At 49.7% G+C, this 12,729-nt stretch overlaps 1 protein-coding gene across 1 annotated transcript; it reads left to right on the forward strand.

Annotated features, from left to right (window-relative positions):
- Positions 1 to 204: 204 nt before the first annotated feature.
- Phb1 (prohibitin 1) lies at positions 205 to 12,313 on the forward strand. Its single transcript, XM_050156993.1, has 7 exons — positions 205 to 275; positions 1,300 to 1,414; positions 4,060 to 4,221; positions 7,498 to 7,640; positions 7,781 to 7,897; positions 10,326 to 10,421; positions 11,936 to 12,313. Exons 2-7 carry the CDS (start codon positions 1,327 to 1,329, stop codon positions 12,074 to 12,076), a joined length of 747 nt encoding a protein of 248 aa, XP_050012950.1. The 5' UTR covers positions 205 to 275; positions 1,300 to 1,326; the 3' UTR covers positions 12,077 to 12,313.
- Positions 12,314 to 12,729: the final 416 nt, after the last annotated feature.

The raw sequence follows: 12,729 nt of genomic DNA on the forward strand, positions 1-12,729 counted from the left end.
AGGCTTTACGGCAACATCCCATCAGTGATCACCAAACAGAAGAAGGTTTCCTGCTAGGGCCCGCTGCTGCATAACCTTTTGGGAGTTGTAGTTGAACTCAGTAAAGCCACAGGGCCCACGGAAGTTAGTAAACTACGCTTCCCAGAATGCATTGTACTCGCCTCCACCAATTAAAGGGAAGGATCTTCAAGAGGGCGGGAGAAAGGGAGGCGCTGCCTGCCGCACGCGCAGTTCGCGAGGCTGGAGAATTCATGTGGAGGTCAGAGTGGAGGCAGGTGAGCGTGGTAGGGGTGGTGCAGGCCTCTGTTTATAAGTCTCTGTAGCCCTCCTTTGCTCTCCTGCGTGCAGTGGGAGCGTGGGATGCATGTGTGGATACGCCTAGTGGGGAAGGGGAAAAAGGTGGAATCCAAAGCGAACCAGGGGTTGTGCAAGGGGAAGGGATAGGATAAGGAAAAGTTCAGAAGCCAGTAGAAATAGAAGGGACTGGTGTCTCAGTGTCATCGGCGGGGATAGATGTGCGTAGAGAAACGGGATAGACTCGCTGTTGAGGTCTGGCAAAGGGAGGGAGGATTTGAAGGGGGCGACACAGGGGCGGGGCATTAAAAAGTTCAAGGCTGAGTGGTTTCTGGGCCGTCCTCTCTGAGCTCTCTCCCACCCCCAACCCCGCCGCAGCCCCACCTCCAGCCCGTCACTGCTCTGCCTCACTGCACCCCTGCCAGCTCTGGCTTTCCTATTAACCGGTATGGGGAGGAGTTTTACGATGCCTTCTAGAATTCGAGCTCCTCATTCTAACCCTGGTTCTACTAATTAACCTCTCTGTGCACCTCACCGGTAATAATTTTCATAAAGGAACGGAAGGTTGAATAAAACCGTTGGAGACTGCCTAACTTCAATGCTAACAGGCTTTATCCTCTTCGTTGTTGGCATGATCCTTGTAATACATGATTTGAGCTATTTTTTCCAAACCCAAATTGCACAGAATCAACCACACCACACACACACACACACTTGTGGCCTGTTCAACTAGGGAAGGGGAGCGTGGTTTTCTGTGGTACTACGTTCTCTGTGGGTACGAAGCATCGTTCCTATGATGAGCCAGGTGCCCTAGACTTTTCTAGGAAAAACACCTGCAGAAGCAAACTTGACGCTACATTTTGCAAGATGTCCAATGTTGTTACGGGGTGTGCAGTGAGTGGGTTAGCGCTCACAGGAGTGGATGCGTGAAGACCTCTTGTGTCGGAGAGGGCTTTCCCTGAGGATTTCCTGTCAAGTTGTTCGTTGTTTTTACCCCTTGTTTAGGTGTGAGTGGGTGCAACAGAAGGCATCATGGCTGCCAAAGTGTTTGAGTCCATCGGGAAGTTCGGCCTGGCTTTAGCACTGGCAGGAGGCGTGGTGAACTCCGCCTTGTATAATGGTGAGGCCCTGAGGAGGGTGGTGCTTTCTGGGTGATTTCTGTTGACCTGCGTAGCCCACTCGGCACCCCTGACGCTAGCAGCTGTCCGAAGGTGTGTGCGGTGAAGGGGGCTTATCCCACGGACTGTGGCTGTGTGTTAGCAGAGGCCCTGTCTTCACCTAGGCAGTGGTTCTCAACGTTCCTAACGCTGCCACCCTTGAATACAGCTCCTCATGTTGTGATGACCTCCCCCAACCATAAAATCATTTACATTGCTACTTCATAACTGTAATTTTGCTACTGTTATGAATCTGCTACTTAATAGTGTCACCTTTATTTACATTTGATATGTAACAGAATATGTAAATATCTGTTTTCCAGTGGTTTTAGGTGGCCCCTGTGGAAAGGTCGTTTGACCTGAAAGGGCTCAAGGCCCACAGGTTGGGGGCTGATGACTGAGAACCTTTGTCTAAGATGACCCCTTCTGTCCGGTTGCTGGTTGATGTTTTCAGTGATTTGCAGTCTGAAGGGATGTCTAATACCCAGATGCCTCTGCAAAGCAGCAGGATCTCATTGGTTCTCTTCTGCACGCGGGTGAAATAACTTGACAAAAATCTCTCAATTTGAGAGACCTTGTCCTGAGAAAGGTTTTGCTCAGCTAGTTGCAAAGAAAATAATTACTGGGATGCACTGCCGGGCATTTCATAGTGCCCCAGGGCTGGAGCTGGGTTTGCTTTGACCGTATTAGATGGCCTTATAGGCAAGCCCCTCCTCCTGGTCCACTGGTCAGACAGTGGGACTGACTAGTTTTTCTCTTAGGGGTCCCTCCAACTTTGATATTCTTTCAGAACAGCAGCAGATTTCATACACTTCCTGTATGAAATCTTTTTTTTTTTTTTTCTTTTTTTTTTTTGAGAGAGAGAATCTTAACTGTGTAGCTCTGGCTGTCCTAGGACACTATGTAGATCAGGGTGGTCTAGAACTCACAGAGATCCATATGTCTCTGCCCTCTGAGTCCTAGAATTAAAGGTGTGCACCTCTATACCAAGCTCAAATGCAATGGCTTTGAGCAGCTCAGAGCCGCATCCTGCTGGTTTGTTTTTTAAGACAGTGTCTCCTGTAGCCCAGTTTGGCTTTGAACTCCTGAACCTCTCACTCCTGACTCTATGACTTTTTGATAAGTATTACTTTCAGAGTGAAAGTTTTTAGACCAATTCTCAATTCAAATAGGAAAAGAGAAAAAGTAGCTACTTCAGCCAGGGTCTGGTGGCATACTCCTGTAACCCCAGTTCTTGTAAGGCTGAGGTGTGAGCGTCTTGAGTTCCACGCCCACCTGGCTACACAGTGAGACCCTGTCTCAAAAAGTCAAAGAGGAGAGGGAGGGCGAGAGAGAGAGAGAGATCTGGGGCTCGTGTGGCACACCTCGTGTAGCTTCACCTGTACAATGGACCATTTTTAAATTTCAAGCTGAATCTACGGGACAGCTATTAGATTCTGGGCAAGCTAGCCATAGTGGTGCTCACCTTTAATCCCAGCACTCTGGAGGCAGGGGCAGGTAGATGTCTGACTGAGTTTGAGACCAGCTTGTTCTACATAGTGAGTTCCAGGACAGCCAGAGCTACTTAGTGAGCCTATCTTAAAAAACAAACAAACAAAAAACCCCACGGAGCTGACCCCCCCCCCTTACGCTCCCAGAACTTGCAGGGAGGGGTGAGACAGAATTGGAAGTTCCAGGCTAATCTGAGCTATATCTTGAGACCTTATCTCCAAAAGAAAGGACAAAACTGGGAACATCTACATTTCAGGATTCCCATAGTGAGGACCCTGCTTCTGGGAACAGCTGATTAAATTGAAGCTCATATATGCATGCCATCTAGTGAGAATCTCTTTGAGTTATAGAACTCTAGGGAGGCGGTTCCCGGCATTGTGCTGGTTGGAGTTGGGGGTGCGGTAGGATGGTTAATCAGAAACTCAGTGGCCAGTTCTTTAAAGGGGAAGGGGTGCTAAGGAACAGCCTCGGAGTACCTGGGGAGACCTACAGGGCAGAAAGCGATTGCTCAAGAGGACAGCATGGAAGGAAACATAATAAACGAGAGAAAGAGACAGGTCTCTAAGTGATTCGATGTTAATTCAAGGGAGAAAGGGGCAGTGAGGTGACTTAGTGGGTGAAAGCATGCCCGGCACCTGAGGGACCTGAGGGACTTTTATCCCTGGAGCCTGTGCTAAGACAGAAGAACCAGACAGGCTCCACAAAACTGTCTTCTGACAACCACACATGTGTCATGACGTGCATGTAACACCCCCTCCCCCCCCCAAAAAAAAGGATTGTCAAGATGTCTCAGTGGCTAGACACTTGCCGCCAAGCCTGAAAACTCAGGTTATCAGGCCCCACTTTTGGAAGGAGAGCACTGACCACTGCAGTTGTTTGTCCTCTGACCTCCGCCAAGCCTGAAAACTCAGGTTATCAGGCCCCACTTTTGGAAGGAGAGCACTGACCACTGCAGTTGTTTGTCCTCTGACCTCCATGTGAGCATCATGGCATGCACACATACACAAAAATAAATACGTTTTGCAAATTTTAAAGAAAGAAGCAAGGATCTTGCAAAGGTAGAATCCTTCCTGCTAGAGTGACAGGGTTTTTCTGACCCGTCATTATTTCTTCCTAGTGGATGCTGGACACAGAGCTGTCATCTTTGACCGATTCCGTGGAGTACAGGACGTCGTGGTAGGGGAAGGAACTCACTTTCTCATCCCTTGGGTACAGAAACCAATTGTCTTTGACTGTCGCTCGCGCCCACGGAATGTACCAGTCATCACTGGTAGCAAAGGTGAGCCTTGCATGTAGCTGATGGAGGAGATGTGGAGGTGTGCTGTGCCAGGCGCAGTGGCGCACAACTTTAATCCCAGCACTGGGGAGGCAGAGGCCGCTAAATCTGAGTTTCAGGATAGCCAAGGCTATACAGAGAAACCCTCTCTCTAAAAATCAAACAAAAAAATGAAACAAAGAAATTTCCTGTGTGGGGAGACCAGGCATAGTGGTTCACGCCTTTAATCTTAACACTCAGGAGGCAGAGGCAGCTGGATCTCTGACTTTAGACCAGCCTGGTCTACAGAGTGAGTTCTAAGTCAGGCAAGGCTATGTAGAAAGATCCTGTCTTAAAAAAGAATTTCTAGTATGGGAGCAGGCAGGAGTACTGGGGGCATTGGAAGAGAACACACCAAAGTATAATGATTCATGTATGGAAGTACCATGATGTGTGTCTGGGGTGGAGCTCAGTTGGTAGAATGCTGGCCTAGCGCGCTTGAGTCCCTGAATTCAGTCCAGCACTACATAAACAGGGTAGTGGTGCTTGCCTGTAACCCCAGCACTCCTTAGCGAAGGATCAGAAGTTCAAGGTCATCTATGGCTAAACTCTGATATTTGAGTTCCTGTTTCAGAAGTAATAGAAGGAAAGGAAATGCCATAATAAAATCTGTTACTCTGAATGCTAACTTGAAAGGTTAATTTAAGGACTAGAGAGATGCCCACTGCCAAGCCTGACAACCTGAGTTCAATTCCCAGGTCCGATATGTAAGAGAAGAGAACTGATTCCTGCCATCTGTCCTTTGACCTCTTCACACAGACCCTGGCATATGCCCATACCCCCGTATACATAATACATAGGTAAATAAATAAATGTTAAAGGTTAGCTTTAAAAAAAAAAAAGAGTTCCAGGCTGGTGAATTGAGTCAGTGAGTAAAAGCTCCTGGCACCACACCTGCGTTTGATCTCCAAAAACCACGCTGTGGAAGTAGAGAACTGAGTCCTGCAAGCTGTCTTCTGACCTCCGCGTGTGTACTGTGCTGCACCCACACATACACAAGCACGTAAAATAAGTAAATAAAAAAAAATAATTAACTCTGAGTTCGAGGCCAGCCTGGTCTACAAGAGCTAGTTCCAGGACAGGAACCAAAAGCTACGGAGAAACCCTGTCTCGAAAAATTAAAAAAAATAAATAAATAAAATAAAAAATGATTGTAGAGAACTCGTAATGTGATTGTCCTGGAGAGGTGTGTGTGGATTTGTAGACTGAAATATATATTTAAGATCAACACAGGCAGCAGGATAAATTCAGAGACACATATAAAGGGTTAACCTAAGAGTTTCATATTGGGAACTGGAGATGTGGCTCAGTGGTTAGGAGCACTTGTTGCTCTTACGGAGAGCCTGGGTTCAATTCCCAGCACCCATATGGTGACCCCAGTTCCAGGGGAGCCAATAAGCATAGCATGCATGTGGTGTTCATACTTACAAGCACATGCAGATAAAACATCATACTCATAAAGTAAAATAAATCTTAGGAAAAATATTTACATGCTGTTCTAACTTTAAGGAAATCTGATTTTTTTTTCTGCTGCTGTGGTTGACCCTTTCCCATCAGCTTGTGGCGCCTGTGTTTTCCTGCCGCGGTTGACCCTTCCCATCAGCTCTTGCTCCCCAGAGTGACTGTCCAAACCCCTGTGACTGACGACTTTCCCTTTGCCTTGCTTTCCACGGTGTCTGCTCCAGCGGGGCAGACCTCCGATTGCTCTCTCACTGGTCGGCCCACGCAGCCCTGGGCTGAGATACCCACTGGATATCTAGTGAGAGCCTGAAATGGTGGTGCGCCCTTACTGTTCCCCTCCTAGTCACAGCAAATCACACTCTTGGAAGAAGGATCCTGTGGGCTGGGTGCGCTGAGCACTGGGTACCCTCAGGGCTGTTCCCAGCAGATGCTTGCTTCTAGTGCTGTGCCAAGCTTGGTGCTCTTGAAGGCTGGAGTTCAGGGGTGACTAAAAAGAGAACTATTGGGACTTCGGTCCTCAAGGCGGGTGTGAAAATAAGCAGCTGGAATCATAAGAGAAGATGGCCAAGGGTGCGTGGAGCACAGAGCTGCCCGGTCTCCCTGTACTGACTCTTGGCTGGAGAACCTAAAGAGTGAGAAGTTAGGACCGAGGAGAGAGGAGGGGGAGTAGGAAGTCTGCCCTGCTCCTTGGCAGTGTGCTGGGTCTGGCTCGCCCACATCAAAGAGAAAGTGAAATGAGGTGGGGTAATGGGGAAGACTAGGTTCGATTTAAAATCCTCCTAAATTCCATCTTTGGACCCCTTCTGTGTTGTTGAACGGATGTGCTGAAGGTGCAGTGTGTACCTGTGTACCTACACTTGTTAAAATCGGGCGGGCAACTCCCGAGGTCAGGCTGTGTGTATTCGTGAATTTCCCACCCTCTCAGTAGCTGGGTCAGGACGCTATTTGTGGGCGGCCCTTGGTGCTGGTTACTTATGCAGTGTGGCTATGTTTTAGCTCCGCCCAGGCCTGACCTGCCAGGGAGCAGTAGGGGCTGTCTCCCTGGGTGTGTGGATGGTGAGCCTTTTGAATTCGCCCTGCCAGGGGCTCGACTACCTTTGTTTAGACTTTATCAGAATTCCTTGCACATCGGTGCACTGTAGTGCCATCTGCCCCCTTCTCTCAGGTGGCAGGAGGTGGGCTCTGGTGGAGTGTGGTCCCCTAACCTTGGTCTGCTGTATATGTGAAGGTGTTCTTCCCGCTGATTTCCCCTCCGGTTTCCCCCACCGTTTGTGCTTTTGTCCCGTTTTCACAGACTAGTGCTCTCAGTTTGGCTAAGGCTTCATCGGACTGCACCATTAGTAACCGTCAGAGTGGTACCTCGGCCCAGGTCAGTGGGCTCCGGATGTTGGTCCCAGGTCCAAGTCTCCCAGGCCTGAGGCCTGACTTGAGCGCACACACCAGCCCTTGGAAAGGCTCACTCTAGAATTCTGGGCGTTAGCTTGTGTTTTGTCTTAAGGTGTTCACAGTCCCAAACACTCTTCAGTCACACCATGTGAACTGCTCTCATCAGAGGGCACTCAGGGCGTACTGAAGCCAGTGCATCCCCATCCGCAGTTCCTGAGTCTGCGGTGCCAAGCACTCTTCTGGGCTCTCTGCTGCAGAACAGACAGAGCCGCCCCTCTCCTCTCTGCTCTAACCGACTTTCTGTGTATGGTTTGGAGTGGACTTAGGGTAGGAAGGGCATAGGGAAGTCACCTGTGGTTTTGTGTTTAACTCCCATGCGTTCCCCACTCTAAGATTTGCAGAACGTCAACATCACACTACGTATCCTCTTCCGGCCGGTGGCCAGCCAGCTCCCTCGTATCTACACCAGCATCGGCGAGGACTATGATGAGCGGGTGCTGCCTTCCATCACTACAGAGATCCTCAAGTCAGTGGTGGTGAGTGAACAGGACCTTCTCCCCATCTCCCCATGCCCAGAGCACAGCCGAGAGCTGGCCAGGTGGCGGTGGGTGGGCGCAGCTGTCTTCTCCTTCCTGGTAACCTGACCTGTGCTCTGTTTGTATTCCCTTGGGGACAGGCTCGCTTTGATGCTGGAGAATTGATCACCCAGCGAGAGCTGGTCTCCCGGCAGGTGAGCGAAGACCTCACAGAGAGAGCAGCAACATTTGGGCTCATTCTGGATGATGTGTCCTTGGTAAGATCCTTGGGGAGACTCGGGGGAGGGGCTTCTCTTGCTTAGGTGACAGGCTTTGTTTCTGGGCACCCAGGGTTAGGTCTGATGTCCACCTAACTGGTTGTGGGGCGTGAAAACCTAAAGGTGCCAGAGGCCATTGCCTTGGGTCTATTTTTTACTGAGCATTCTTTATGCTCCATCTGCCACACATGCTTTCTTATAACGTCTGATAGCCCTGGATGGTCCCTAACCTCTGAACTATTTCCCAGGCTCCCTAGAAAGTGATTCCTGATGGCCTCATCGGGCACAGGGAAAGATTGACAGGTCTGGGAGAGGCTGAGTCTTCCTCTCTACAGTAGACCCAGCCTGGCTCCAGCATTCCTCAACACTGAGGATCCAGAGCTTTAGTTAAGGGGGCCTGGGAACCCCTGGTGGAAGGTGACAGAGCGCAAGTGAGTGGCTGTCCCCCAGGCCTCGTTTCAAGGGGCAGGAGACCCCTCTGAGGTATATGCTGACCTCTTGAGACTTTATATTCTCCATATTAATGTGATGTTGGGTGTTGTAACTTGGACAGGAAGCAATATGGGCAGTATAGTGTTTCAGACCGAGGTGAGGGAAGGGGTTGTGTTTCTAGAATCTCTGGGAACAGTCTTGGAGTGATTTGTTCGTGTAGCAAGGCAGAGTGCCTTCCATTCTGTGGCTGGCCTGGGAAAGGCTGGGCTTCCATTCAGCATCTGTGCAGCTGTTCAAACAGCCGTTCCCTGGACAAGCTCTGATCCCCCAGGCATGGCCTATCTTCTCTCTCCGAAGAGAAGGCATGTGGCTCCCTCTACTGGCAACCTGCCAGGCTGCAGCCTTGGGTTCTGCCCACTGTACCCCAGGCTCTGCCACTGTTAACACGACCTTGGCTGTGAGATCGCATGGAGTAAAAACCTAAGAGAAACTTGGCATCTTTCTAGACTCTGACCACATACTCCATCCTGGGGAAATGTGGGCTGACCACAAGAAACCACTGCTAAGAGGTGCGAGGAGAAAATTAGATTTCCTGGGGAATTTGCTGCCCTCAACTGGCCCTCTCAGAGAGAAATTTTATTCCTTAATTACACATTTAGCTTTTCAGTTCTTAGGATCGTATTTCCATATCCAGGGTTTGAACAAGAGTATGGAAGAGTATCAGTCAGAGTTGAGCAGCTGCAGTATAAGACTTAGTTGGGAAAATTGGCCCATGCCTGTAATCCCAACCCTGTCTTGCCATGAGTTCTAGCCCACCTGGGCTACAGAAAAAGGGTCTGTCTCAAAAAAAAAAAAAAAAAGGCAAAGAACCAGAAACAAACCAAAAGACTTAAGGGTGTAGTGAGAAAAATTCTGAAAGCTATGGGGCTGGGATTTTGTCTGCTAAACTTTGAGGGTGCTTGTATTTTAAAAAGCAGAGCTTGGGAGTGGAGGAGGAAGTGAAGCAAACTGCATCTGGTTATCTAAACCAATGCCTTTCTTAATTTTGTGCCCTTTTTCGGGTTTTTCCCCCTAGATTTATTTATCTTTTACTGTGTTTGTGTTTCATCTGCATGTATGTAGGTATACTACAATATGCATCAAATGCCCCATAGCTGGAGTTACAGATGTTGAGAGTCACCGTGTGGGTGCTAACAAACCTGGTCCTCTACAAGAGCAGCACATGCTCCTGATGCAGTCTCTCCAGCCCCTATGGGTGCAGTGTCTTGCTCTTGGCTAGCCCTTAGGAGCATCGAGTTCTGGTCCTGTTCTGTACTGTCTTTAGAGACAGTCACGTCAGCCAAATGTCCCAGCTATTTATGTGATGAAGAAGGTCTGTAGATTGTCTGACCTAAGCTCTCACCCTGGCCAATGGCTTTACCTGCTCTTCCTTTAAAACCTTTACCAGACCTAGTGTGTTGGGGTTGCCATGATTTGCACACCACCGTTTCTGTCTTCCTGTCGAGGAGTGGACGTGCTGTGAGAAGGAAGTGGACTGGTTAATCCATAAGCCGAGAGCATCAGGCTCTCGAGTCCCTGGGAACCAGCTGGAGCCTGTGCTCTCAGGGGCTCAATTTTCCATCTGCTTCCCCCCACCCAAGTCTTGGAACAGGGCATCAAAAGATGTTGGAAGTGCAATAGTCATTCACGGGGGTCTTGGAACCCACAAGTCTCCTCTAGGGAAGTGATTGATTGAGTAGATCCTTCTGGTGTCCATGGGCCCCATCAAAAGCCCCAGGTGCCCACAGTGAGGGTGACAAAATTCTGTGTAGGCACAATTTGAGCAGCTAAGAATACAGAGGTGTGAATGAGGGATCAGGATGGAAGAGTGTCTCCCTGTGCCTCCAGCTGCTGCTAAAGCCGTTCCTGGCCTCTTTCTTCGAGTGGCCAGGGAGGCCTCCAAGCAATGCTGTCTAAGCGATTACTACTTCAGCTTGTACTCACTTTCTCCCCATAGACACATCTGACCTTCGGGAAGGAATTCACAGAAGCAGTGGAAGCCAAACAGGTGGCTCAGCAGGAAGCGGAGAGGGCCAGATTTGTGGTGGAAAAGGTGAGCGTTCAACCAGATGGCGGGAGCAGTTTTCCCCTTCTCCTGTGCTCGGCTTCCCCATCTGCTGGGTGGCCTAGAAATTCGTCATCTGTCATCTGTCTGGATAACCAGAAAAAGGTTGAGGAACCTTACTCCCACAATCAGTTCCAGAGGCTTTGAGGGCCATCAGGGATACGGGGTTATGCTTCTAAATCACGGAAGGGTCACTCTTTTCCTGTTCGCCCAAGATCAAAAACCCTCTCCTACACATAAAAAATGTTACTCCTGGACTCTTTGCAGTTTCATTGAGGAATTACTTTTACACCGTGGTTACATAGTGAAACTGACAGCAGAGAAGATCAAACATGCCAGATGTGCTCTCGGTTCCTGGGGGGGTTCTGTGGCTGAATCCATCCAGATGTTTGAGAGAGGGAGTAGAACACAATGTGTTTGCGCAGCATCCCAGTATCCTGTTCTTCCTGGTGTATATAAAGGCTGTTTGCTCCCTGTCTCTCCCCACTGCTAGTTTTCCTAATCTAAGGATGTTTAATTCTTAAACTCGAGAAGAGGGGCTCAGTTGTAGGAAGCGTAAACCCTGAGTGGGCAGGAATGTCCTTTACTTTGTATCTACGGTGGTTCCAGAGCCCGTCAGGTGTAGCACCACCCGGTGATGTTGGATGCATAGGAAACATTTGTTGAACAGTTAGCTTAACATTTTGAATTGGGTGTTAGCTTGGTGAAGGGTGCTTAACTAGCATGTGCTGTGTGCTGGATTCTGTCCAGCACCAATACGGAGGACAGGAGGAAAGACCGTTGATCTCGGTGTCTTAAGGACAAACTCCCGTCCCACACTCTGAAAGTCATATATCCTGATAGATGTCATTCTGTTGGTATTGATACAGTGAGCCAAGGTCATCTTTGGGTGCCCGTTGAGAAGTCAGTGTTTTCCACAGGCGACTTCAAGGTGACTCATGGGAGCACACTGTGCTGTGGAGCTCTTCTGGGCGCTTAGTTCATTGGCAGCGCTAGGGGTCAACCCCAGGGCTTTGCATAGGCTAGGAGAGTGCTGTGTCGCTGAGCTGCACCTCAGCCCAACTCTGCTAGGGTGGTTTTGGCTTTTTTTTTTTTCTGCAACCCTGGCTGGCTTAAAATGGCCTATGTAAAGCAGGCTGACCTCAACCTTGGTCCTCCAGTCTGTCCCTACCACCTTAGAGCTGCTAGATTACAGTTAGTCACTACACCTGAATGTTCTGGCTGGTGGAAGTCATCGGAGGGAAAAGTGGGCCTGAGGATTGATTCCAACTTCCCTTTTCTATTTTCCATGGCTTTGCATCAAAGTAGGAGTGACCACGTCTGTACAGCTAAGCGAAGTGTGTCCTACAATGACAAGTGGGCCTGAAGGGAAAGAGAAGGGCTGGGTGGACAGTAATGACTCCATCACGAGGGAAGGATTCTTCCCGAGCGCCTTGAGGACTGAGGGTGCCTGACACACAATGCTATCCTGTAATCCCGGGCTCTCTACCCCTCTCTTACAGGCTGAGCAGCAGAAGAAGGCAGCCATCATCTCTGCCGAGGGCGACTCCAAGGCAGCCGAGCTGATCGCCAACTCCCTGGCCACGGCAGGCGATGGCCTGATTGAGCTGCGGAAGCTGGAAGCAGCTGAGGACATTGCTTAACAGCTCTCTCACTCTCGGAACATCACCTACCTGCCAGCGGGGCAGTCGGTGCTCCTCCAGCTTCCCCAGTGAGGCCCCCTGCTTGCACCTTCTCAGGCCAACCAGGCCGTGGCCTCTATCATTCTGAACACATTTTCCTTCTGCCCCACCCCAGAAATCACTGTGAAATTCCATGATTGGCTTAACGTGAAGGAAATAAAAGCAGAATCACTTCAGATCTGTAATTACCAAATGAAACTTTTGTTGTTCCGCTTTTTTATCCACTTTCATATACAGAGTTGCCAAACACTTATGCAGACCGGCTTTGCGCATTTGGAGCCTGCCGGCATCCCACCGCAGGCGCTGACAGTTGGCAGAAGACAGGCAGGGCAGTGTGTGATGGATAGGCGCACAGCTGGAGGCCTGGGTAGACCTATAGCCTCCATCCTGTCGTATATTGAAGATCTGAGGACGGTGGCACACACAGTTGAACCAGAAAGGCAGTTTTTCCAGCCGTTTGAACCTGCACAGACACAGCTGGGGAAGGCCAGAGGAAGTGGTCTATCTTAACTGTAAGGCCCATTCCCTCTGACTGTGACCAGCGGAAGCAGGTGTGTGCGAACAGGGCATGGAGCGAGGAATCCGCCCAGCAAGGTGGGTGGGCCTAGTTGTGC

The sequence above is a fragment of the Alexandromys fortis genome, unplaced genomic scaffold (genome assembly GCF_014885135.2).
Source record: "Alexandromys fortis isolate MF-2015 unplaced genomic scaffold, M_Fortis_MF-2015_v1.1 scaffold_31, whole genome shotgun sequence".
Classification (NCBI taxonomy): Eukaryota; Metazoa; Chordata; class Mammalia; order Rodentia; family Cricetidae; genus Alexandromys; species Alexandromys fortis.

What these genes read in the sequence shown, in the direction of transcription:
- Phb1 (XM_050156993.1), top strand. Translation starts at nt 1,327, where the DNA reads ATGGCTGCCAAAGTGTTTGAGTCCATCGGGAAGTTCGGCCTGGCTTTA. An exon ending in AGATCCTCAAGTCAGTGGTG is followed by an intron (nt 7,641 to 7,780) that starts GTGAGTGAACAG and finishes CCTTGGGGACAG; the next exon opens with GCTCGCTTTGATGCTGGAGA. An exon ending in CCAGATTTGTGGTGGAAAAG is followed by an intron (nt 10,422 to 11,935) that starts GTGAGCGTTCAA and finishes CCTCTCTTACAG; the next exon opens with GCTGAGCAGCAGAAGAAGGC.